The 26241-nt window shown below is 38.3% G+C and overlaps 1 protein-coding gene across 2 annotated transcripts in view; it reads left to right on the forward strand.

Moving 5' to 3' along the window:
* Positions 1 to 22505, forward strand: part of LOC111657673 (plexin-B2-like) — a 173682-nt gene extending 151177 nt beyond the window's left edge. For both annotated transcript variants that reach the window (XM_023409950.2, XM_087175041.1), the window contains 20 exons: positions 513 to 722; positions 834 to 917; positions 2135 to 2230; positions 2829 to 2965; positions 3102 to 3202; positions 3454 to 3686; positions 3838 to 4019; positions 4604 to 4670; positions 5401 to 5547; positions 7702 to 7779; positions 7894 to 7972; positions 9093 to 9193; positions 10805 to 10886; positions 11340 to 11491; positions 12239 to 12399; positions 14056 to 14203; positions 14983 to 15047; positions 15485 to 15560; positions 16173 to 16247; positions 16377 to 22505. In XM_023409950.2, the coding sequence (XP_023265718.1) occupies positions 513 to 722; positions 834 to 917; positions 2135 to 2230; positions 2829 to 2965; positions 3102 to 3202; positions 3454 to 3686; positions 3838 to 4019; positions 4604 to 4670; positions 5401 to 5547; positions 7702 to 7779; positions 7894 to 7972; positions 9093 to 9193; positions 10805 to 10886; positions 11340 to 11491; positions 12239 to 12399; positions 14056 to 14203; positions 14983 to 15047; positions 15485 to 15560; positions 16173 to 16247; positions 16377 to 16481 (2379 nt within the window). In that variant the 3' untranslated portion in view covers positions 16482 to 22505. The remainder of the gene's footprint in view (positions 1 to 512; positions 723 to 833; positions 918 to 2134; positions 2231 to 2828; positions 2966 to 3101; positions 3203 to 3453; positions 3687 to 3837; positions 4020 to 4603; positions 4671 to 5400; positions 5548 to 7701; positions 7780 to 7893; positions 7973 to 9092; positions 9194 to 10804; positions 10887 to 11339; positions 11492 to 12238; positions 12400 to 14055; positions 14204 to 14982; positions 15048 to 15484; positions 15561 to 16172; positions 16248 to 16376) is intronic.
* Positions 22506 to 26241: the final 3736 nt, after the last annotated feature.

Consider the following 26241-nt stretch of genomic DNA (forward strand, 5'->3'; position numbering starts at 1 on the left):
CTGAAGTAAAAGTTACACCTGCATTTAAAATCTGGCGTCCAATCCAGACACTTTAAAACATCAGAGGAAAATGCTAAAAGATTATATTCAAACATGCAGTTAGTGATTGGTGTGTTTATTTGTTTGTTTGTTTGTTTGTTGATTTGGCCACATGGGCGCAGCAGAGAGATGTGAAGATCGTCACCTTTCAAGTTGATGTAGTGAACTTGCACGAGGCTGTGAGAGTGAACCGGAGCACGACTGATAAACAACGAGCCGACACAAAATGTTTCTGGTTCCAGCTTCTCCACTAAGAGGATTTGTCCTACAGTAAACTCAGTGTTCTGGGGTTCTGGAGGACGAACATCAGGGCCACGTTGAGGGAAAGAAAATCTGAAATTTACGAGAATAAAATCTTACAATTCGATCCTATAACGGTTCCTTTCGTTTGCATTTGAAGAAAAACCGAGTGAAGTAAAGTAAAACCCCGTTACGGAGAAGGTTAAACCGACTCTTCTTCTCGTCTCTCTCAGTTTGTCCAGGACACTCTGAGTAAGAACGACACCGTCCTGCAGTTCTACTCTCCGTCGGTGAACGCCTCCCTCGACACCCAGTCCCTCAGGACGTACCTTTACCTGGACAACGGGATGGAGGAGCTGAAGAACTTCGACTACCACCCCAACCCCAGCTTCAACGAGCTCGCCAAGAACGTCATCACCGAGACCAGCATCATCATCGTGACGGTGAGGGGGGGGGCGCTTTAAATTCACACTTCACACTCGCTCTTCGTCTCTCAATCTGTGGAGTTCACTCTCTCTCTCTCTCTCTCTCTCTTTTTCCGTTGTTCTCCTCAGGGTCGAGGTTTCTCCAAGGCGATGACGGCCAAAGAGGCTCAGGCGTTCGTTGGCGACGCCTCCTGTCACGTTAACATCCTGCAGGTGAACACACGGACCTTTATTAAAAGTACCACTTAACAATAAAACCACCCTTTATAAAGGATTTAAAAATGGTTTAAAATTAAGTTTTTAATTCGGTTAAACAATTATAAACTAGTTGTAACATAGTTTTCATACATTGATGTTGGCTCACTATTTGGCAAGAAGATCTTACTAATTAATTAATGAGTTACTACCATTTATAATATAATGATGATGCGTTATACACTTAACAATAAGAGTAACTCATTAGTCAGATTAATGAGCAGTAAGCATTATCTTGATCTTGCCAAATAGTGAGCCGGCATCAATGTATAAAAATTGTGTTATAACTTGTTCATAATTGTTTATTTATGATTTAATAAAAGTGTTAACAACTGAATTGATAACCTAATAATAAACATCCTTTATAAGGGAAGTCTTATTCTAAAGTGGTGCTATAATAACTCGTATTAGTTATTTCATTTTATTCGTTTTTATAAGTTATTGAGCAGTAAAACATCCGTCTTTCTGACAGGAAAAATAAAACCTGACGACCCTTTTGTTCTAAGTGTAAAAACACATGAGACTGCCGTTTCTCTGTAGTTTATTTTTAGGTGAGAAATTCAATGATGATGATTAATACTTCGACTGAAGAGATGAAAGTGATGCAGCACCACATGCTATTCAAATAAAAACTCAAGTCAGTGCATCAGGGAAGGTGATGAAGCGTATTATTATCAAAGCAGGAGCGAGGATGAAAAACATAACACTGAGTTTTCTAACCTGATTTAATTAATGTTGGGAAACACTGTTTTATATCACAGTTGGTGGATGGTCAATTAATAATAATAATAATAATAATAATAAAGGTTATTGAAGCACTTAGAGTTTACAAAGAGCTTCAGCGGGATAAAATGACAAAACAAACAACAAACACATGGAATAAAACAATAAAAATAGAAATACAAGTAAGAAACGTAAAAATATGTGAAATATTTAAAAGTTTTTCAAAGTTCCTCGGGCAGGTTGAGCACAAAAGCTCCGCCCCCTTTAGTCTCACATCTTTACCACCAACAACTTCCTGTCCAGTGTAAAGACCTGAAGAGGGAGGTAATATGATGATAATAATAATATGATGTAATATATAAATATGAGGTGATATGATCTCTTTTCTTTTCATACCAACAACATGTGTTTGATTCATGTTTTCATTCCCTCTTCCCGTCGACTCTGTGCAGGACGATAAGCTGATCCTGGAGGCTCCTTCGTCGCAGCCCAGAGCCAGGTCCAAACGCCAGCGCAGAGACACAGCCAACGACCTGCTGGATCTAGTGGTAAAAACACACAACCAAAAAATTTCAATTTTCTCAGCCCCCATTCGGACGGGATTAACATCACAGAGCGAGATGAGGGAACGAGGATTCGCCGTGACAACGGCAGACATCGCTTTAACCGTCGGGACATGACAGGATATGAGACTGTAACAGACACGGACGTTCAGCAGGAAAAAGACAAAAGAGAGAGACAAGCGGCTCCCGGGGGGGGGGGGGGGGGGGGGGGGGCTGAAGACATGAAACACACTGGTGTCATTCAGTGTGACTTACACTTCCCACTTCCTGTAGCTGACATTACAACAGCCCATTTGATGAGCTTTCACCGGGGTCTTCCTCTGCTGATGGCGTCCATGTTCTCCCGTTGTTGGCCTTTATCTTTGTGTCAGCATGTTAAAGTCTAATTTCACACTGAGCTGTAAAAGTAGAAACTCAGAGCTGCTCTTCAAAAAACACAAGAACACGTCGCTCTGCCTGTAAAAAGTTATCCACGTACAGGCTCCGGCCACACGCCCGGGTTTTCCATTTCACAGGTTTTCAGATGTATTTGTTTCGACCACCCTGAAGAGGAGGTAACAGTCTGACGTGTGTCTCTGTGCAGGTGAAGTTCGGTCACGGCGAGTGGATCGTGGGTTCAGTCTACTACGCCAGAAAAGACGACATTCCTCTGGCCATAATCATCCCTGCCGTTATCGTACCGATGCTGCTCTTCATCGCCGTGTCCGTCTACTGCTACAGGTTCGACTAGACTATCACCAACATGTGGACACACAGAGACGTGTTTGTTTTTCTGTGTGTTGAAATATCTCCCTCTGTGTGTGTGTGTGTGTGTGTGTGTGTGTGTGTGTGTGTGTGTGTGTGCGCGTTGTAACAGGAGGAAGAGTCAACAGGCAGAACGAGAATACGAGAAGGTCAAACACCAACTGGAGAACCTGGAGGAAAGCGTCCGAGATCGCTGCAAGAAAGAGTTCACAGGTACGGCCACCTGACAGCTGTGAGGTCACATGACTGAAGGGATATTAAAGGATGCCTCCAATTTAAATCCAATAAAATCCAATTCCAATAAAGCTTAATTATTTTCTATTCATATATATAGTAAAATGTATTTTCATGTTTAGATATTGAACAGAGAATCAGGCTGAGAGTGAACAGGCAGCTGATTCAGTCCTGATCCATAATCAATAATCCATAATCAATAATCCATGTGGTTGTTCTGTGTCCGTCAGATCTGATGATTGAGATGGAGGACCACACCAGCGACCTGAGCGAGGCCCGGATCCCTTTCCTCGACTACAAAACCTACACGGACCGAAACTTCTTCCTGCCCTCCAAGGAGGGAGGCGCCAACGACACCATGATCACACAAAAAATACAAATCCCAGAAGCCCGCAGGGCCATCGTGGCTCAGGCGCTCAACCAGTTCTCCAACCTGCTGAACAGTAAAACCTTTCTCATCAACGTGAGTCTGAAGCTGTCACTCTTTCTTTCTTTCTTTCTTTCTTCTTTTTCCTCTCTTCTCAGGTCACATGACCTAATTAATACCATCACTAATCGGTTCTGTATCGATCTGTAAATGTTGAAACCCACCCCCCTCTCCTCTCGGCCCGTAGTTCATCCACACGTTGGAGAGTCGTCCGGACTTCAACGCCCGCGCTCGTGGTTACTTTGCGTCGCTGCTGACGGTGGCGCTGCACGGCAAGCTGGAGTATTACACGGACATCATGAGGACGCTGCTGCTGGAGCTGATGGACGAACACGTGCAGAGCAAGAACCCCAAGCTCATGCTGAGGAGGTGACTCGACCTATTTTTATTTTGTTTTATTACTACATATCTAAAAAAAAAGAATTAGTGTAATCGACAATCAAAAATATTGAGTTTGCAGTTACAGAATCAGAAGAAAAGAAAATCCTCACGCTGGAGCTCGAGCAAGAAAATATCTTTCTAATATATTTTCTATCTATATATATATATATATATAAAAATATTAAAATAGTTGCAGATTGGATCATTTCAAAGATGTTAAATGTAAATCACTAACAGTAATTTTCAAATGCAGAAAGCTCTATTTATTTGATCTTTTTCTTTTTCTTGATGATGTTGTGAATGTGATGTTTGTTCTTTTCCACAGAACTGTGTCTGAATATGTTCATGTCAATAAAGTCAGTTCAACTGAATAAGTCAAACCTTTAAGTCCAGAAAAGTCTGGAAAATATTTATTTAGCTTTTATTTATAATGAAATTTTTCCATGATGGGAAAGTGGCTTCTTGTGGCTGCTGCACGGTCGTAATGTTTTTATCTATATTCTTCTGTGTGTGTGTGTGTGTGTGTGTGTGTGTGTGTGTGTGTGTGTGTGTGTGTGTGTGTGTGTGTGCAGGTCAGAGACGGTGGTGGAGAGGATGCTCTGTAATTGGATGTCCATCTGTCTCTATCAGTTCCTCAGGGTAACACAGATTTCTCACTTATTTCATGTTGTTTTCTCTTTTCTTTTGATTTCTTTTCATTTCCTTTTCTCTTCAATCTGTTTCTCTTACCTGTCTTTCTTCTTCTTCTTGCCTTTCCGCTTCTTTTCCTGCTCCTTCACTTATAATTGACTCAGAAAATGAAACCTGTTCAGTGTACCTGCAGTTTCTCTTCTTTTCTTTTGTGTTTTTTCGGGGTCGATTTCAGGCGTTTTGATACGGACGACGACAGCAGATGTGTTGAACTGATGTTCCTGAACTTTCTCATAACAAACACTGTCTTCTTCTTCTTCCTGTGATTGTCGATTGATGCTAGTCCCCCAACCCAAGCAACATTCAGACTGCAGGACACTGAAACTTATTTTGTTATTGATATGCAGAAGATATTTTTACTTCATGTCACCATTACACTTATTTTATTGTATTTATTTCAATCCTTTAAATAGACAGAAATTGTCACTAACTTCTGTTTTTTGTATTTAAAAATAATAAATAATTAATAAAAATCCAGTTCTACTTTATAGAAAATGTTACAGTATTTTGAAACCCGTGAGCCGGGAGCGTTTGATTTGTTGCACCGCTCTCAATATATGATAATGTTTGAGGAATTGCAGACGGGGTGAACCTGCGTCTCAGTCACCAGGTGTTAAATAAAAGGCTGATATCGGGTCCTGTCGAAGCAACATGTGGTGTGTTTGTATCTCGGTATCAGGACACAGCTGGAGAGCCGCTATACAAACTGTTCAAGGCCCTCAAGCACCAGGTGGAGAAGGGCCCGGTGGACGCCAAGATGAAGAAAGCCAAATACACCCTGAACGATACAGGACTGCTGGGGGACGACGTCGAGTACTCCGTGCTGGTTGGTCCACACCACACACACACACACACACACACACACACACACACACACACTCTGTTGTGTTCAGTGTTCCTCAGTTTAGCATGTCTGGACTTTGAAGCCCAGAGCCTGTGTTTTTTAGATCAAAAATTCTTATTTCCTCCTTTGGGATTTATTCTGTGTTTTTAAATCCCTTTTTTATGCATAAAAAAAAAAAACTGGTAAGTTTTCAGAGTTTCCTCCAGACTTTATTGTTGTCAGAACAGAAAAGCCTCTGAAATCAGAATTTAGATGTTGGGCCAGAGAACAGCTCATGCTGCGTTCACACAGTGTTGGAGAACAACAGGAAAAACTTTTTTTTTCCTGAGTGTACACATTATTCCCAGCTGGCTCGGCCCCCGACGCTAACCCTGCAGTCCCACCAGGTAAACCTCTTAGATGAGCTTCTTCTGTTGTGTCACATCTGTAGCAGTTCAAGTGAAACCAGATACAAACTGGAAGTGCAGTCGGAGAGTGTGGACCTCCGGCAAAGCCGACGTCAAACAGCGAACACCAGACTTCATAGAAAAAAAAGTTTAAAATTCACAGTAAATGATCCGGATCTGCGCCAAAATGTCGGCTCAGTGCTTGTTGTGTGAAAACCAACAAACAAACAAACCAACCTCTTATATAACGAGCTGAATCTGTTGTGTTGGTTTTAATATTGGATTTTATTTAGATTTAACTGTCAGATGTGATGCATTTGCAGCCGTTCAGAGAATCATCAAGAGAAATGCCTGATATTTCCCGCTCTGAATTAAAGGGATAGTTCAGGTTATTTGACGTGAGGTTGTGTGAGGTAGTCACGCAGTAGTCGGTTGTATTTCCTGGAGTAGATTCAGATCAGCGCGCTGCCGGTCAGGAGAGACGACAGGAAACACCAGCAGACTAGCAGAGCGATGTGTTGCTGTGCACGGGGACGGCCGGAAACAACTTTTAACAACACCCACTGAAACAATCAAATACACATTTAACTGTCGCTTCATGTAGAATAAAAACAGCACCTTCCTTTGGTACAACATTTTTCATCCTACGCACGAGCCTACAGTATTACGCCGCAGCCACAGGTCAGCTGGGTGAATCAGAAAGCGGCGTAATACAGTGCGTAAGAATACGGTAGTTAAGCGGTTGAAATAAAATGAAGTACCAAAAAGAAAGTGCTGTTTTCATGGGAAGATAAACCTGCTGAAAATATTCTACATGAAGCGTAAATGGATCATCGGAGGCTGAGGTGAACAGTTTTCCCCAATCAGCTGCTCATAGTTAAAACTAAAGCGATCTGCAAGAAGACGCCGTTCCCACGGAGAAAAGCTGAGCCGTATTATGACACTGTATTACTTATTATGTAGAAGACTGCAGCTGGTTGATACCGCAGCGTGAACTGTACTAGTTAGTTAACGTATGTGTGTCACTAACTGAGACAGAGTGCAGCCTTGATTACGACTTTAGCTGTGACACATTAAACCGTAATGGATGCAACACTGAACTACACACAGGGGCTGAGTGGTGTGTGTCGGAGTCACATCCGATAGAAGCGGCGCCGACTCAAATCCTCAGAGATCTTTCCAGACTAATGTCAACAGGAGCAGTAAAGAGTCGTCGCACACGGCTTCTGTAGACGTATCCGCAGCAACCACAGCTGGAGTCTGAGCGGTAATCCACATCCACAGTGAGGCAGCTGTGATCAGTGTGTACTGTCGGGGGGGTTCGGGCTTTCTGAGGGAGCAATGAGCATTAAAATGCATCATGTGAAGTGTCACATCATCTCTCCTCTCCTGCAGTGTCAGCAGAGCTTTCCCCCCCTAAAGTGGCTCGGTGTCATAACTGGACTAGATCAACACTCACTGTTGCTGTGGATGTTGGAAAAGGCAAAAGTAGTTCAGAAACAAAATTCCCACTGTGATTTCTTGAGGGGTTACAGCTCCTCAAATGTGAGGATTTGCAGCTTTTCTCTGTTTTATCTGGTTGTAAACTGAAAATCTTTGTGTTTCGGACTCAACAGGACGTGAAGACGTCACCTCAGACTTTTCTTTCAGCTGTTTATAATCTGCTCTCACTCCACGGTTTGTAGGCTGCACTCTTCACATCTGTCTGATCAGGGTTAGTGTTTGGCTGACGAGGTGTTTGTGATGTCAGACCCTGCAGGTGTTGGTGCACGGGGAGGGACCAGATGTGACTCCAGTCAAGGTGCTGAACTGTGACACCATCTCCCAGGTGCGTTTGTTTATGTCATCGCAGGTCGTGTTTCTTCACTTCACTTCACCTCGACATCAGGAGCATCAAGGTTTTTTTTGTTAGCATTTAAAGTCTGAACTTCCTGTTCTGCAGGTGAAGGAGAAGATCATCGATCAGGTCTACAGGAATCTGCCGTACTCACAGAGACCGAAGGTGGAGAGTGTCGCTCTGGGTGAGACACCGAAACATATTGTTATTGACAATTATTATTATTACAATAAATTATACTGCTGTCACAAACCAAGAGTGTGTCGCCCCCTGCAGGTCTGTGGGGGAACTGCAGGGTTACAGTGAGACGTGGAGGCAAAACAATAAAAATACTAAAACAGTGAAAGTTTATAGTTATTGTTAGAGCCATTTGTATTTGTGTGTGTTAGAGTAATGCACTGGTTGCCACAGTAGGTGGCGTATTGAATGGCAACACATGAAATGTATAAGTAGAAGAGGAGGCAATTACTCCTCAGGTGTGTTGCTTACCGGGGAGAAGCACACAGTTTTTGACCGTCGCCGTTCAGAGCCCAATGTTTAAGCCTTTTGTTTATTTTCATGTAAGTTATTGGTACAACGTATGTGAGTGAAGACCAAAGGCTGTTTTGTTACATGGTAAATAAATACATCATAATCGGAAGCACAAGTCGGATGTTTTGATTTATCATATGGAGCCACCTCATGACGACGCGTCAACTACGCATCCCGGTAGCAGCCCCTCACTGTGGCTTAGGTTTATTTAGTTGAACCCAAGTCATTACAGTTATATTTATGGACTGAACACAAAGATCAGATACAGACTGTGAAAGTGTAAAACAGAGATTCAGCTCGTCTCCTCGTCTTTTCTTTTTTCAGGAAAAGTAGAATTTATGTAAATAAAAGAAGAATTTATCTAAATGTATCTCACACTTGATGAAAATGTGTTTTCTGCCGAGACGACAGACTGTGACATTTTTCATGATGCAGATTAAAATGAAAAAATGAGCGACGACGAAAAGAAACATTTTCTGATAAATGATGGAAGTTGTTTCACACGTCCTTTATTAATCAGTACGGTTACCACGGATACAATCTTTTAAATAAATGGTGAATCAGAACACAAATAAAATGATATGAGTTGAATCTGTTATTTGTCCTGTTGTAGAATCAGATCAGCGTCTGTTGAATACTTTATAAGTGTTTGTTGAGCATGTTTTCTCTCTCTCTCTCTCTCGCTCTCTCTCGCTCGCTCATGGTCGACCTCTTGTATTATAAAAACAAACACACACACACACATTAAAGTTTGTTTCCTGGTGCGTCCTCAGAGTGGCGTCCTGGCTCCACCGGTCAGATCCTGTCCGACCTGGACCTGACCTCCCAGAAAGAGGGGCGCTGGAAGAGACTCAACACTCTGGCTCATTACAACGTGAGTTCAGCCTCATGCACTTTTGTCTGTGGGATTTGAAAATGTTTTGACTCAAATTCACCTCACGCAGCTTCTTTGCCTCCCCTTCAACTCTCCGCCTCCCTCTCTCCCTCTCTCCCTCTCTCCCCCTCTCTCCTCCCTCTGGGGAGGCTTTTGTCTTTTTGTGTCTCTCTGCCTTTGTCCTGCTTAATGTCCAAAGATCCCTTCATCTCCCAGTGGGTGAAACGCCGTCTGCAACCATGAGTTAAATTAAGAGGAGCACAGTGAACGTTTCACACACACACACACACACACACACCCTCTCTCTCTCTCTCTGTAACGTTAATCCTGTCTGAATGGGGCTTAATTAACTTCTCTTTTTTTCAGATTTCCTCTCTAATTGTTGAGTGAAACTCTCCTCACCTCAGTGGAGCGGTTTCTCTGGCCAGATGTTGAATATTAAAACAGAAATGAAGACATATTTACCAGCTGTGATCAGGGAGGAATCTCGATGAGACAGATTCCAGCTCCACGTTTTCAGTCAAATCTGATTTTATTTTACAAAATAAGTTCCTCTACTGAAGCTTCATATGAAGATTTGAACCGTTGTACCTCAGCACTTTAATTTAAAAGTGTTATAAGAAAAGGTTCTTGTTTTTCCAACACAGGGATTAAATATGAAATTGGTTTATTGAAATAATTTGAAAGTGAACTGCTGAGAAAAACACACGTTGAAGTTAATCACACAAAATTAATAATAATATTAATATTATTCTGTGATTAGGACTCTGTTACATTATTTTCTGTATTTCATGTAGATCTGAAATGTTAAGTTCATTCATCAATTATCAAATTATTCTCCTATAGGCAAATGTAATATATGCACATATATTGAATTTCCATATATGAAATATATGTTCATATAAAATAAAAACATAAATGTAAAAAAATATATATGAAACCTATTAGAAATTAGAACAGTTCCATATATTGACATATGTGTCAATGTGTATTATATTGTTACATGAATATATATCCATCAAAAAGCCTGTCAATATATATTGACATTATAAACAGTGACATGTTTAATGAGAAATTAATAAGAAAAACGTATATAAATACATACAATTTGTATGTATGTGTATGTCAGTTAACTGATAATCAGTTCATCAGAACTTGATCTGGTTCCAGTTTGAGGAATCGCTGCTTTCCTTAGTCAGATGTGATTTTAACCCGAACATGTTTGGACATTTTTAAGGACAAAAACAATTGACAGATCAGCGGCACAGTCTGATCTGTGGTGAAGTGAGTCAGGAGAGACGCAGGTTCCTGCTGCACTCTGATGTTTTTTAATCGTCTTTGCTTCCGCGAGTCGAGCTCAGACTTTTGAAACCAGCAGAAGCTGAAGTGCAGAGAAATGTCGAGTCACACGAGACTCCTCCTCACGTTGAGCGGAAACCAACAGGAGCTAAAACAAACTCCCACAGCTTCCCCTCTGACATTTAAAGAAAATCATTTATGGAGGAAGCTGCTGCGAGACGGACGGACGCAGCTTTAATAACAGTGAGCTCAGTCGCAGAGAATCAGGTTCATTCTTCTTCTTCTTCTCTTCTCCGGGTTGTTGTGTTGCAGGTTCGGGATAACGCCACGTTGGTTCTGTCCAGAGTTCTGCACACACAGTCCTTCCACCAGCACCAAGACAGCCAAGAAGAGAGTACGAACACACACACACACACACACACACACACACCCTGAAGACTTCATGGCATAGGTGTAAAATAACTCTGAGGTTTTTATATTTACTTGACTGTAGTTTGTTGTTACTTCTGAAATTACATTTTCAAATTCTCAGAAAAACTATAATAAAATAAATTTGTGTTTTTTGACGGATGAAAAACTTTGAAAAAAATTGATCTTTGGTCTAATTTGAAAAGTTTTAACTGTGATTGAAAATGTTTTCACCTGATGGGAGAATTCAACTCTCTGCTTCACACTGAGACGTTTTATTAAGAAAATAGACAAATAAATCTTCCACAGGTGAATAAACTAGGACTCAAGGATGAACTGATTAGATTTTTGTGGTCAAGGGTCAAAGGTCAAGGTCAGGGTATGGTATAAACGAAGGAGCCGGCGGTGTTACATGTTCTGTCTCTGCCATCGTGTACAGAAAACGCTCTGCTGGAGGACGACAACACCTTCCACCTGGTGCGACCGGCGGATGAGATCGATGAGGTGAAGTCAAAGAGAGGCAGCATGAAGGACAAGGCCATGACCAAAGCCATCACTGAGATCTACCTGACCAGGCTGCTCTCCGTCAAGGTAACCACCCAACATAACCACCACCTTTATACAGGTTTTCAATTTCATTCTGTTTCACATTTACACTTTTTACTCCAGTACATACGACCCAGTTACTAGTAGATAGAACAAACGCAACTCTCCAGAGGTTTTTCTTAATGTGCAGCATTTGTCAGCAATTATTTCATCTCCTATAAAGATTTATTTTATATAATTACGGCTTTATTTTAATATTGTCATTCATTTTCTGTTGGTACAGCAGAGCAGCATTAATAAACACTTATATACTTATAAACCATTAATGAGATGTTTATATTCTGCTGTTAAATGCTCAATACGGCAAAGTTGTTAAAGACAAGTTACTGTTGTGAAAACACAGCAAACTCGTCTGCACGTTTTCTGGGTAAATAATATAATATGTGTTAGTATCTATAGTCAGTGTTTTCCTAGAGAGACGCTATTGGATATTTATCTGTCATAAGGTATCAGGTCTCTGTTACTGAAATCTTTTAATCAGTGCTGGTGTTTTGAATAATTACGGCATAATTTACATGCTTTTTTCTTTTTCTTTTTTCTAAGACTACTTAATTGGGAAAACATGATAACGAATTTCACAATAAAGTGTTATCTGCTAGATTAATATGAATATATAAACGCAGGATACAGCATTCAGATGTAGTTGTTGTCTTTTTTATCATATATAGACAGTTGTTTTAATTTGAAAAACTTTCATTTTAATCACTATATAATTGTATATGTAACTTACAGGGAACCCTGCAGCAGTTTGTGGACGACTTCTTCCGCAGTGTGTTGTGCTCGAGCTCCGTCGTCCCTCCTGCCGTCAAATACTTCTTCGACTTCCTGGACGAGCAGGCGCTGAGGCACGACAACGTGGAAGAGGAGACGCTGCACATCTGGAAGACCAACAGGTTACAGAACACACACACACACACATTCATGTTGCTGTCAGAGCTCACAGTTTGTAGTAGGAAGTATCTACAGTACAGATGTGAAAATTATCCTTTCACAACATCTGGCCAGTTGTCAGCTGGTGTGCAGGAAATAACAAGCAGCTTCAGTTCAGCTCAGCGCTTCACTGCATCAGCTCTGACAGTTACTGGAGACAGGCAGCATGAGATGATGTCAGGCTGGTGTTAGAGGATAAATATAAGTATCTGTGGATCTGTTCCTGTCTAAATGCTGAGGAGCACATCTGTATCATGGCTCCTGAAGCTCCACTAAGGCAGGTGCAGATATTCAGCTCAACAAAGACACTGATCTAAACAAATATAAGCAAAAATTAAAACATAAATACGTAGAGCCAAAGTTTTCTTCAGATCTCTCTGAAGAAATGAAGTTTGTTCCTGAGGGTTAGTTTCCATGTTCTTAGACAAATCAGCTCCACTGCAGCAGAAATATTAAACAGAGAGTCCAAATTATTGATCATTCATTAGTTTGTGATCGATGATTAGTTACAGTTTAGTTTTTTCATTTTATCCACATTTTTTCACTGTTTTCATCAGAAAATATAAAAATTTGCCTTTTACACTTAAATTTCTTTACTCAATTATTTGTTTTGTCCCAAAACAAAAAAGATTCAGTTTTCATTGATATAAAAAAATAGATCCTCACATGTGATAAATCAGAATTTTTGCTTGAAAAATGACTTTTGCTGTACAACATAGATAATATCGTTTATGCGGAGAAGACTGGAATATAGACACAGAGTCGAGTGAAACATGTGATCAGAGTCCAGGTGAAGAACCAGGTGTAAGTGGGAGACTTAAGACTCTGTTTGACGTCATTCGATCAGCGCCGCGTGGATCCTACTGTCAGTGAACGCCTCCCGCCGGCTGATGTGTGACTCTTTAACTGATCCGACGTCTGCCAGCGTCTCTTCAAAGCTTCTCTGAATCTCTGCAGGAGATACGACCTGCAAAGAGAAATAATTACACTGCTCCTCGAGCTGTGTGCGCGCGCGTGTGAGTTACACCTCATCGACTAAACTAGAGTGTAATTATGTCCTCGTTTCTGCTAAACCAGACAGCCGACCACATGAAAGCCTGATTTAATTGGCAGGCTGTTATCGGGATGGATAAATGATGACAGGGCAGAGACGGACGAGGAGAAGAAGAAGAAGAGAAGACAGACAGAGAGACAAAGAGATTGCTTTTTCTTTAACGTCTCTGCTTTCAAACTGGCCTTGAGCTTGGCCTGTCAGTCATCAGGAAGACACTCGCACGCAAACAAGTTGGACAATGAAATATTCATCGTCTGTGCTGAATTATTGACGAGGGTTACGGTCTGTGGAGGTAGAGGGAAGGAAGAGACGGCAGGGAGAGATGAAAGGATGGAGGGAGGAGGGAAGGGAAACAGCGTGTCAGCAGGTCCTTAAAAAGTCTGAAACTGACCAGAATACTTCACTGTTCTGAGTGTTGTACTTCTTTTAGGAATAAAACTTTCAGCTTCCACACGGTGATGAAGTACTACACAGTGGGTGTGGAGCAAGACAATAAACCAAATTAACTTTGACAAATCTTAGCCAACTTTTCGTTTCCAATTACCGAGTCTTCCTGTTTCCTCAGCTTGCCTCTGCGGTTCTGGGTGAACATCCTGAGGAACCCCCACTTCATCTTCGACGTCCACGTGACGGAGGTGGTGGACGCGTCGCTGCACGTCATCTCTCAGACCTTCATGGACGCCTGCACCAAGACGGAGCACAAGCTCAGCAGAGTCAGTTCACACACACAGTTTATTGTCTTTGACTCACACTGGGAGAAGTGGGGTAACATGGGATCAGCCGTATTAGCTATTAGCAGCTCCTCGCGGTGAAGCCATGGATGTATGATGGACTCAGCGATCAGTGGTTTACTGTGATTCTGATACATTTATTTGCAATGGATATAAGACATTTGACAGAAAAAGACAATGTTGAGCATTTTGTTCATCATGACTAACTTTTCTTTTTTTTAATGTATATTTTAATTCTTTGATATAAACGGGATTTCCATATCTCAATCATTTTTTAAAAGTATTTTTGATGTATTTTATGCCTTTATTTGACAGTCAACCGTGGAGTGTAGACAGGAAATGACAGGAAGCAGAGATGGGTAATGAAATGCAACAAAGGTTCATGCCTGGATGCTCACTAGAGATGTTGCGGTTCCCGGTCAGCGCTCCGGATACATCTTTTAATTTTCGTCACTATCTTGCTAATCCGTTGTGGCATTTAGGCTCACACCGCTCCAACAACTGGCTGCAGAAGAGTTAATTGCAACACTTAATCACAAAATGAACCAAGGACCATTTGAACATCACAGACTGATTATAATTAACAGCACAGGAGCAACGGAGAGAGGATTTTCTCTGGAAAACATCTTCACTTCACACAGAACAAAGTTGTGGAAATTAAAATGATTCTGAGAAATGACCAAAGGTCTTTTTATCTGTGTGTTTCTCTCTCTCTCTCTCTCTCTCTCTCTCTCTCTCTCTCTCTCTCTCAATGACTGCAGGAGTCTCCCAGCAACAAGCTGCTCTATGCAAAAGAGATTTCCACATACAAGAAGATGGTGGATGAGTGAGTTTATTACACCAAATGTACAGGAAATGAATAGATGTGTGTGTGTTATTAATGTAGAGCGATGAACAAGAAACGAAATTAAAAGACGGTGCAATAATATCTAGTGTGTTCCTGCTTGTCCTGGAAGGTCTTAAAGGTATTGAACGCCTCACTGACCAGGTGTAATTTACTGGTGACTGGTCTTAGATTCATTAGATATCTATTAAAACTGTCAGATGTGACTTGATGCTGCTGTAAAGTCTCTGTACATGAAATGAATAAAGGATTTATAAATAATTTTCAAATAATTTTTCACCACAAATTGACGATTTCCACAAAAACAGAACATATCGCAGCATGTTATGAAGTTTTTGATACAAATTTTTGATCACTTGATGTAATTAGATTCTGTAAATGACTGATCAGATGTTTTGACTGTTTGTGTGTTTTCCCAGTTACTACAAGGGCATCAGACAGATGGTTCCAGTCAGTGACCAGGACATGAATACACACCTCGCTGAGGTGTCCAGGGTATGACACATTCCCTGTGTGTGTTTGTGTGTGTGTGTGTGTGTGTGTGTGTGTGTGTGTGTATGTGTGTATGTGTGTGAGATAGATAGATAGATAGATAGTTATGAAATCCCATTAAAATCTGCTCCATCTTGACCAGCTACAACAACAAAATGGATCTTAGTCATGTAATAATAAAATAATAATAATATATAATAGGAAATGTTCTCAGCAGTGTATAAAATTACATTTTTTGCTCAGCAGCCGAGAGCTGGGGAGTTTAAATAATCTACTCATATAGAGAACAATTTTATCAGCCACTCTATCTTTAAATGACTTTAATATTGGAGTGTGTGCACAGTCAAGCACTGTATGAAAATATGTAATTATGGAATCAGCAAAACTTGTCTGGTGAATGTAGTCCAAAGACTAGAGAAGATGACTGTGGACACTAGACTCCAGTGAACTGTCAGATACAGCTTTATGTACATACTATACTCTATGTATATGTAACAGATGTATCAGGAAGCTTGTGGGTATTTTTGTATCGTATCCGTATTACACACGTAACTGACTTGACATTTAAATGGCAACATAGTGTTTTATTATGGAACATTTGCTTTCGCTCTGTAGCAACACACAGACAAGCTGAACACCCAGGTGGCCTTACATCAACTGTACCAGTACGCCAGCAAGTACTACGATGTGGTGAGAAAAGTTCAACTTTCAAAACTTTATTGTGCACAGATACATTTCTGTTACGGAAGTTAAATTCTTCTGTTTTTGTTGTGAGAGAAATAAATGAATGACTTAGGTTTGCGTTATCGTCTTTTTCAGATCATCCAGTCACTGGACGAGGATCCAGCAGCCCAGAATAAACAGCTCACCCTCCGCCTCCAACAGATCGCTGCCGCCCTGGAGAACAAGGTCACTGACCTTTGACCTCTGACCTCATGGAGGGGTCAGGGAGAGGAGCTAACGGCTACTAAAACACAGGATGTTGTTTTCCATTTAAGGACTCAAAAGAGGACGAGCTTGCGGACTCTTCAGAATGTTTGACCATATAAGGACTGAAGTGGGAGGGGCTAGTGGAGCCACAGGAAGCTGTTGACCATATAAGTACTGAATGGGAGGAGGTATGGGACTCCAGGGGGGGAGAGGATTGGAGATTTTGGACAAATGAAGTGTTAAAATGTGCTCAGAGTGGTGGAAAGTAAAGAGCTATCTGCTGCAGTTGTATGGCGGACTTCCACTTGGCATCCCAAAACAAACACCAAGGAGGGATGCAAAATGGCAACCGTAATATGGCTGCAGATGGGAGCTCTGTGAAATCAAAGGGTTATTTTTATAATGGTAGCTAGGGGTGCTCGGTTGGTGTAATCCTCGGACCTAGCTGGACGATGTTTCCGTGTTTGGCTTCTCTACACCACAAATTTTGATTTTACCATATAGGGACTAAAGAAAGAAAGTGCCACACAAGGAATGAAGATTGAAGATTTTTGGATAACTGAAGAATATGAGTGAGTGAGTAAAAAAAAAAAAACATCACCAAGTATTTTCTTTTTGCCACTTAACCCTTTTTGGAAGTTGGGATTGGAAGCGCACAGTACTGGAGGCGTTGTGACCACTTTTCCCATCTTACTTACTTACTGCTGATCTGAGGTCAGTTTGTCTTGTCTCCATTCTAAATGGTAACTAGGAAATCTGATCACTTGTCAGCAGCAGAGAACAGTTCTCATCCTAAAGCATGAAAATGCTTGGATGAACTTTTACCTGGAAGCGAGCTTAAGTAAAAATAATCAACCAATGAAAACCCACTACGGTACATACCACTGGCCAATCAATGGTCTTGACGGCACAACTGAGGAGAGTATATTCAGGGTACGATGAGTTAATTTAAACCCAAAAATCAAACCACCACATAGGCTTTTCTTGTATCATGGCCAAATCATATCAGATTAGCTGCAGTATGTGCTTCTACGCTGATGACACTGTGCTGTTGATTCGAATCGCAGCTGAATAATTTCATGTTGTTTAGTTTGTCTAGTATTATTCTTTGTGTGCAGGCTTTAAGCAGAGGCTTTGCATTTCCATATACAACATGAAATTTATCTTTTTAACGGACTGTTACAGTTCCACTTAGTTCTTGCTTTCATTAAGTGTTAATCTGAGTGGTCCACGATGTCATATGCTGTGCGTAAGTATGTGGTGAGGACCAGCTTGTTTTTACTTTCTGTGAAAAATCATGACTGCCTAATCATGTGGTCTAAACAGCCAAACACTTTAAGTGAGACTTGTTTTTGTTTTTATACTATGTATGATTTGAATTCTTTTGTAATACTCCCTTCATAGATATTGCTGCATTTTTTTTTCTGTTTGCACACATTAGAAGAAATTACTTAAGTGTGTTCTGAAGACAGGGTATACGTGGATCCTTCAAAAATGCTTAAAATTTATCGGAAATTAAGGTGGTTAAGTGTTAAAATGTATTCAATCCAGTTATTATACTGTAGGTCATATTCCTCCATCATGCATTGCCAAAAAAAAATATGCATTCAATCAGTTTTACCAGACACAGACTGATTTCACCAGAGTAAAGCAGGCACAATACATTTAAAACACACAGCCAAAAATATGAATGTCTCCAAAAAATGAATGGCCCTTATCCATGGAAGATTTAAAATGCGTAAAACCATATCAAATAAAAAAATAAAGTAAAATACAATATTTTAATTTGGCATAGAAATTCATGTTGCAATGAAAAACAATTCATTCAGCCATTTAAGACAAATAATTTTTCTTTTAACAATTTCTTAAAATTATGACCGTAATTATATACATAAAAAGGAAATACATAATATTATGTTTATTGTATTTCACTTTATTTCTTTAGTTTATTTGTTTTTATTTTTGTATTTTAAGTCTTCCATATTATTGTACAAAAATGCCTGTGTGCACATAATTGTTTCCTATCACCTGCAACAACTCCATGGATATGCATGTGCCTCCTGATTATTGCCTTCTCCTTATTCTGTCCATTAAATGTTTCATTAATGTTCATGAGGTTTGTTTAATCGGAAATAGGCTGGTTTTGTTTTTAGCTCTCGGGAATGAAATATGTTAATGTCAACTGTTACAGAGAGATATGGGAGAAAAAACTAAATTTTAAATACATAAACAATATGATCATGTATATTATCAACCACTCTGTAAATGAGTTATTAGAAGATCTGCAACAGTCTTTGGGTTTAAGTACCATTACACAGCTGAAGTGTAAATGAACTCATTTATCTTCTCTGAAGCCACATATTAGTCATCGTCACCATAGAATCATTATCTGCATTATTCTTTGCCTTCTGAGCCCAGACGACGTGCTTTATGTAGTGCTTGAGTTAATATCAAAGAATAAATATGCAGTTTGTAAGTTGAATGATAAACCCAATGTCTTTTGGGGAAGAAGGATTTCTCTCACTGCAGAAGTGCTTTGTGTTTTGTTTTGGGGTTTTTCAGTGGAAGCTGGTATTATTGATTCCTATGAGCTTTCAGATCTTAAAAACTGCATGTTTAAATTCTGAAGCAATACGACCTTAAGGCTGGTGCTGTATCTTTGTACTCATGTCTCGAATTCCTTAAACTGTGGATGGATACACCGCAAGCTTTTGACCAGATTTGGCACCACATGACCTCCAGATACAAAGACTGAAATAAACACATCTTAGCCTGTTTTCTTTTTTTACTTCTCATAAGCTTTCTTCTGGGCATTTTTTTCTCAGAAATTTGCTTATGAAAGCCACTTCCGTGCCAAATAACTTCAAGTAACTATTGTGTGTGTTGTAGTGTGTGTAATTTCCAAAGCTTGGACTGTCAAGTGAGTTGTGTGTTTGATGAGTGTAGCCAGAAATGAGGGGAACAAACAATTGTGTATTAAATAATCTGGTGGTACTTTTATAAAAACTGTGGAAATGTGAAACTTTTTGGAGGTTGTTTTCAATGTCGGTTCAGATGTTCAGATGTCAGAAGACCTTGCGCAAAGTTTCACCAGCTTTCAAAGCAAACTGCCACATTTGTTTTAATGTTTAGATCTTTAAATCCTTTTGAAAAAAAAATGTTTCACATTGTGTTGCTGACCTGAAAGCGCAATCTCTACTCACTCTACAAATATAGTGTATTAAATGTAAAATATAAGACATCAGATGTATGTTGAAAACAATATTTTACGCAGCTTATATCTTAAAAACGTCTCTATCTCTAATTCTCCCCCAACACTTGCTTCTTTCTGCCTTCTTTTTGCCACCAGCGAGTGCCTTAAAGAGTAGAACTGAAAGTAGATCTGGAAGGAAAAGCCAAAAAAGACGTCTAGAAGCGCACATAGGAAGTTTACTGCTTGTTTGTTATGAACTGGAAGACCACAATGGAAAACAGGAGCTGTATGTAAGTATTTTAGAGATGGCAAAGTTGGTAGTGTCTAATGTTTTTAAAGCTTGTGCAAATACAAATTTACACCATCACTATGATCAACCATGTTGTTCTGGAATCTAATTCTCAAAACCAAACAAACGGGATTAATGTTGTAACTTCTCAGAAACCATTTAATAAATCAGTATCAGATGTGCATGGCTAACAAAAGTAAAGTGCAGCGTTTTCTGAAGACAGGGCAGGAGCTAGTTGTACCAGCTGCTGGTAAGTTAAAACTTAGCCTTGTTCTAATGTAAAGTGTTTAATAAGGACTTTCTCGTCACAAAATTTTGCCAAACTGATAAAACTGTTCAACAACGATGCAAATCATGATTTTGAACATACCTGAAATTATAAAATGTTATGCAAGTAACAAATAACCATTAGGTCAGCATAATCAGATATTTCTTGCTTGTTCTAAGCTATGAATACTACTAGCTCTGAAACAAATACTTCTACTACTACTAATACTACGTCTCTAAAACTGTCATTTTTGGAAGTAATGCCGGCTTGTAATTCTACAGTGGACAGTGCTGCGTTCTTGTTACACATTAAAGTATGTACAGTACTAAGACATTCATGTCATTAATTTGTAATGATGCAGTCTAATTTATTAAATCACTAGTTTAAAACTAGCTTGTAGTTACTTGGGAGGACTTCTTGTTCAAATTTAGTAATGGATTTATGAATAGCTGGTGCAGCCCAGTCCATGGTCCGCTTGCCTAGCTAACCTCTGTCATGCTAGCTTCTGTAACTTTAATCATAAAGGTCTTTTTCTGTGTTTCAGGAAACCGTAAATGTGTTTATAAAACATATTTTCTTACCATGCTCTACCTTCATACTCAGAAGTAACATTCTAGTGCCTGTTGAATTTAAGAAACATTTAGTAATTACTTGTTAGCGTTCAGTACAAGTTCACCTCAACATATAAGTTAGAAAACACATTTTTCTGAAAGGTCTGACAAATCCAACTTGGAGCTCAAAACTGCTTAAAAAAAGCAAAAACGTACATACTTTATTTAAAATCAAATTTTCTGCTGAGGTCTAAATGAGAATATCAATACCAATGTGGTTAGCCTATCTTAGCATAAACACTTGAAGCAGTGGGAAGCAGCAAGCTTGGCTTTGCCCAAAGTTATACACTACAACCATGAAAAAATTCTAAAGGGGTTTTATTTTGTTTAGCTTAGCTTAGCTTTGCTTAGCTAAGTCAGTCAATACTTTGTTCAAAATCCATTAGTTTATAGCAAACAATTAGCTTGCTATGTAGTATAAATTTCTTTGAGGAAATGAAGCTTTCTTTCTATTTTGTGTTGTTAGTGTTTTTTATTTATTACAGCTGGAATCTCCAATAAGAACACAGACAGCAGCGATCATCTTGTGCAATGATGTCAACACTCACAAGTCATAAAAATGGGAAGCTAGCTTAATCTTTCATCAAATTTAATCTTATTACCCACACTTACGCTATAGTAGATACCCATTTATTTGGATAGAAAATATTCTTTTTTAGACAACTGATGAAAGAAATCCTTTTTTAGAAAACCATTGGAGAAGCTAGTAAACAGAGGCTACTTAGAAGACTGGGACAGGACTTTGGCCAAGATCGCATATTTTTTGGCTCTGTAGAAATGGCTTTGCAGGAATTCATATTACAATGCATTCTGTTATTTCACGCAGATTAACTCGCACTTTAATTTCTTTTCTTTTTTTATTAAACTAATGCTTTTGCCCTTTGTCACAACATTTTTAAAACTCTCGTGTTCTCATGATTTTGGGGGAATATCACAATTTCACAGAAAAATTAATCAACATTGTAGGTAATTCTTACAAACCATTGTCCTAGTATACTTGATCGTGAATCATAAATGGTGGAAAAAATTTGTTTCGCATAAGAACCTGTGAAAAGTGTTGTTTTAACTAATGCACATACCCCAAAACATTTGAGTAAATATAATAAATATATGATCTTTTATTGATAGGTTTTCAAAGGCACAGAGGTACAGGAAAATGTTCATGTGTAATGACTGGATGATGGATCAGCACAAGGTTCTGATCCTTCACTGTATGTAGATTTATTCATCTGCTAACCTGACAATGTGTGTTTTTATGATGTAAAACTTAAGCGTATTTTAAAAAATATTGTTTTATGAGGCACAAGTAAACAACAGTTTTGAGAGGTTTTGAATGTTACGCAGAAAATTGCCCATTGGCACTGATGTTTTTACCATACCAACATCATATGTGTTTGTACCATTGTAACAGTTTGTACATCAAATACAACTTTCTCATTGTTTATTCTTGTAACGTCATCGTAGGAAACATGGTTTGGATGGACTGGACCAAGTGTAGACTTTTGAAATGGACAGAAACAGCACTACCAGTAACCAGAAACCAACTTGTCTGAACTGGACAAGAGCCCAAATCAGTGACTCTTCTGAGGAAGTGGAGAAGTGGGCAGAAATCCAGATCTAAGTTGTCCAAATATCCAATAAAAGATGTTTATACAAATGGAAAGTCATCTTCTATTGTTTTGCGGTCTTTCATTTTTCCTTTCCTGTCACAATGTCTTGCAGTCATAAAGCACAGTGTTGAATAAGCCCATTAAGACGTTTCTGACATTATATAATTATAGATCTGGGTAACCCTCTGTCCCACTAGCTTCTGTAACTTCTGTAACTAAGGCAATCTCTTATTCAGCATTTATTTAATTGAACTTTAAGAAAAAATTAAGTGTGTTCTTGGTGATACTTTCCATGTTGGAACCTTCACTACCTTTTGATATTTAACCTCCTAAGACCCGAGCTCTATTCTTTGCTATATAGGCTGATTGGGACCTGAGAAAAATGATGTCCACATATGAGGACATTAGTTTTAAATTTCGATTACTGAGTGGCAGTATAATATCCTCATATGTGGTCACCAGGCCCTTGTTGAAAAAAAGTTAGTATTTTGGTCTAGAGAACCCAAAATGTGAGGTCCACATATGTGGACGCCAGGTCCTAGGAGGTTAAACCTTTGTGATTTTAACTTTGAAAATTACAACTCTCATGAAAACTTACATAATCACCACTTTGTAAGTTTTATGGATACAGACAAAACAAACACTAACCCGTCTTCTAAAGTAATTTTTGGCTGGGCCACAACAGTGGGGCCAGCCCTATAATTACGAATGTCCCTGACTGACCAGCTGGCTGGCTGACTGTCTGACTGAGTGATGATACTTCTGGTCAGCAGAGTGGAGCACTTCAAAAACACTGTTCCTCTCCTCCGTTACAGCAAATAAACTACTTTCTTTACATGTATCATTATTACTAAAGGAGGCAAACTAAACTTAACTAAACTTAAAACACTGAGCAGAGAGAGCAGGAGAGAGGGAAGGAGAAAGAGGAAGTCATCGGTAACGAGGCTTCATACTCCACGTATCAAACAGAGGGAGTAAGACATGAAGACCTGTTTCTAATAGAAACCTATTATTCTCTGGAGAATAGATCTGTCCTGTGGCCTTTTTGCTGCGTATCATCCTCTTACTCTGTCTCTCTCTCACTATTGCTGTAATTAAGGCCTGAAAAATTACTAACTATAAGAAAGTAAGTGTGTCACTTCTAACTTTCTCTCTGAGTGTTTATAAGTAGTACACCTGAAATCACAGCTCAGTCTTAGTTTTTCATTTATGTTTGGAGATTTTGTCGTTACATGAGGATTTGACCGTAGATCCAGACATATACTAGATTTTGATATAATCTTATGTATACTACACTATGACATTTTCATGACATACGTCATTTTAATTACTTACCATACTACGATTTTTTTTTTATGACTTACTAAACTAACATTTTTATGACATGCTGTACTATCACATTTAGTGACTGACTATACTGACGTTTTTAAGACATTTTTTGCCTTACTATATTATAAAGTTTTTACTTTTTTACTTTTTAGGCCTTACTAACCTATGACGTTTTGATTACGTTTTTTTTTTCATTACTTTACTATGACATTTTTATGACTTTATTTTTGTATTACTATACTATGACGTTTTTATGCCGTATTATACTATGACATTTTTATGTCGTTTTTTTTGTGCCTTACTATACTATGACATTTTATGCCTTATTGTACTATGATGTTTTTATTACTTTTTTTTGCGTTATTATACTGTGACTTTTTTTTTTGCCTTACTGTGCTATGACATATTTATGACTTTTTATGCCTTATTACACTATGACATTATTTGACATTTTTTTGCTTTACTATACTATGACTTTTTTTTTGCCTCACTATACTATGTTATTTTTTGGCGTTTTATGCTTTACTATACTGTGACATTTTTTCCATTTTTTATACCTTACTATATTATGTAGTTTTTTGACGCTTTATGCCTTACTATACTATGATGTTTTTTGACTTTTTTTTGCCTTACTATACTATGATGTTTTTTAAAAATTTTTTGCCTCACTATTCTATGTCGTTTTATGCCTTACTATATCGTTTTTTGGCGTTTTATGCCTTACTATATCGTTTTTTGGCGTTTTATGCCTTACTATACTATGAACTTTTTTAAAAAAGTTTTTGCCTTACTATTTTATGTCCCTTTTTGGCGTTATATAGCTTATTATACGATGATGTTTTATGCCTGACTATACTATGCGTTTTTTGGTGTTTTATGCCTTACTATACTATGATGTTTTCTGACTTTTTTTGCTTTACTTTTTTGCCTTACTATTTTATGTCCCTTTTTGGCGTTATATAGCTTATTATACTATGACGTTTTATGCCTTACTATACTATGTCGTTTTTTGGCGTTTTATGCCTATGACGTTTTTTCACGTTTTATTTTGCCTGACTATATTATTAAATTTTTTGGCACTTTATGCCTTATTTTACTATGATGTTTTTTTGACATTTTTTGCCTTACTATAGTATGTCGTTTTTTGGCGCTTTATGCCTTACTATACTATGACATTTTATGCCTTACTATACTATGACATTTTATGCCTTACTACATACTATGATGTTTTTATTACTTTTTTTTTTGCCTTACTATACTATGACTTTTTATGACTTTTTTTTTTTGCCTTACTATACTATATTGTTTTTTGGCGTTATATAGCTTATTATACTATGACATTTTATGCCTTACTATACTATGACATTTTTTCAATTTTTTTTTGCTTTACTTTACTACGTTGTTCTTTGGCATTATATGCCTTACTACACTATGATGTTTTTTGACTTTTTATTGCCTTACTATTTTATGTCCCTTTTTGGCGTTATATAGCTTATTATGCTATGATGTTTTATGCCTTACTATACTATGTCGTTTTTTTGGCGTTTTATGCCTATGATGTTTTTTCAAGTTTTATTTTGCCTGACTATATTATGTAATTTTTTGGCACTTTTTGCCTGACTATACTATGACGTTTTTTTTCACTTTTTTTGCCTTACTATACTATGACGTTTTTTGACATTTTTTTGCTTTACTATACTATGACTTTTTTTTTGCCTTACTCTACTATGACATATTTATGACTTTTTATGCCTTACTACACTATGACATTTTTATGACGTTTTTTTTTCTTTACTTACTTTAGTGTGACGTTTTTATGCCTTACTATACTATGACGTTTTTATGACTTTTTATGCCTTACTATACTATGACATTTTTATGACGTTTTTTTTTCTTTACTTACTTTAGTGTGACGTTTTTATGCCTTACTATACTATGACGTTTTTATGACTTTTTATGCCTTACTATACCATGTCGTTTTTATGCCTTACTATACTATGACGTTTTTATGACTTTTTATGCCATACTATACCATGTCGTTTTTATGCCTTACTATACTATGACGTTTTTATGACTTTTTATGCCATACCGTGCTATGTCGTTTTTATGACTTTTTATGTTTTATTATATTGTAATTTTTATGACTTTTTATGCCTTGCTATACTACGACGTTTTTATGACTTTTTATGCCTTGCTATACTATGACGTTTTTATGACTTTTTATGCCTTACTATACTATGACGTTTTTATGACTTTTTATGCCTTACTATACTATGACGTTTTTATGACTTTTCATGCCATACTATACTATGACGTTTTTATGCCTTGCTATACTATGTCGTTTTCATGACTTTTTATGCCTTACTATACTATGTCGTTTTCATGACTTTTTATGCCTTACTATACTATGACTTTTTTATGACGTTTTTATGCCTTGCTATACTATGACGTTTT

Source organism: Seriola lalandi, unplaced genomic scaffold (assembly GCF_002814215.2).
Source record: "Seriola lalandi dorsalis isolate HSWRI2012SDOR001 ecotype SW California unplaced genomic scaffold, Sedor1 jcf7180002054409, whole genome shotgun sequence".
NCBI lineage: Eukaryota > Metazoa > Chordata > Actinopteri > Carangiformes > Carangidae > Seriola > Seriola lalandi.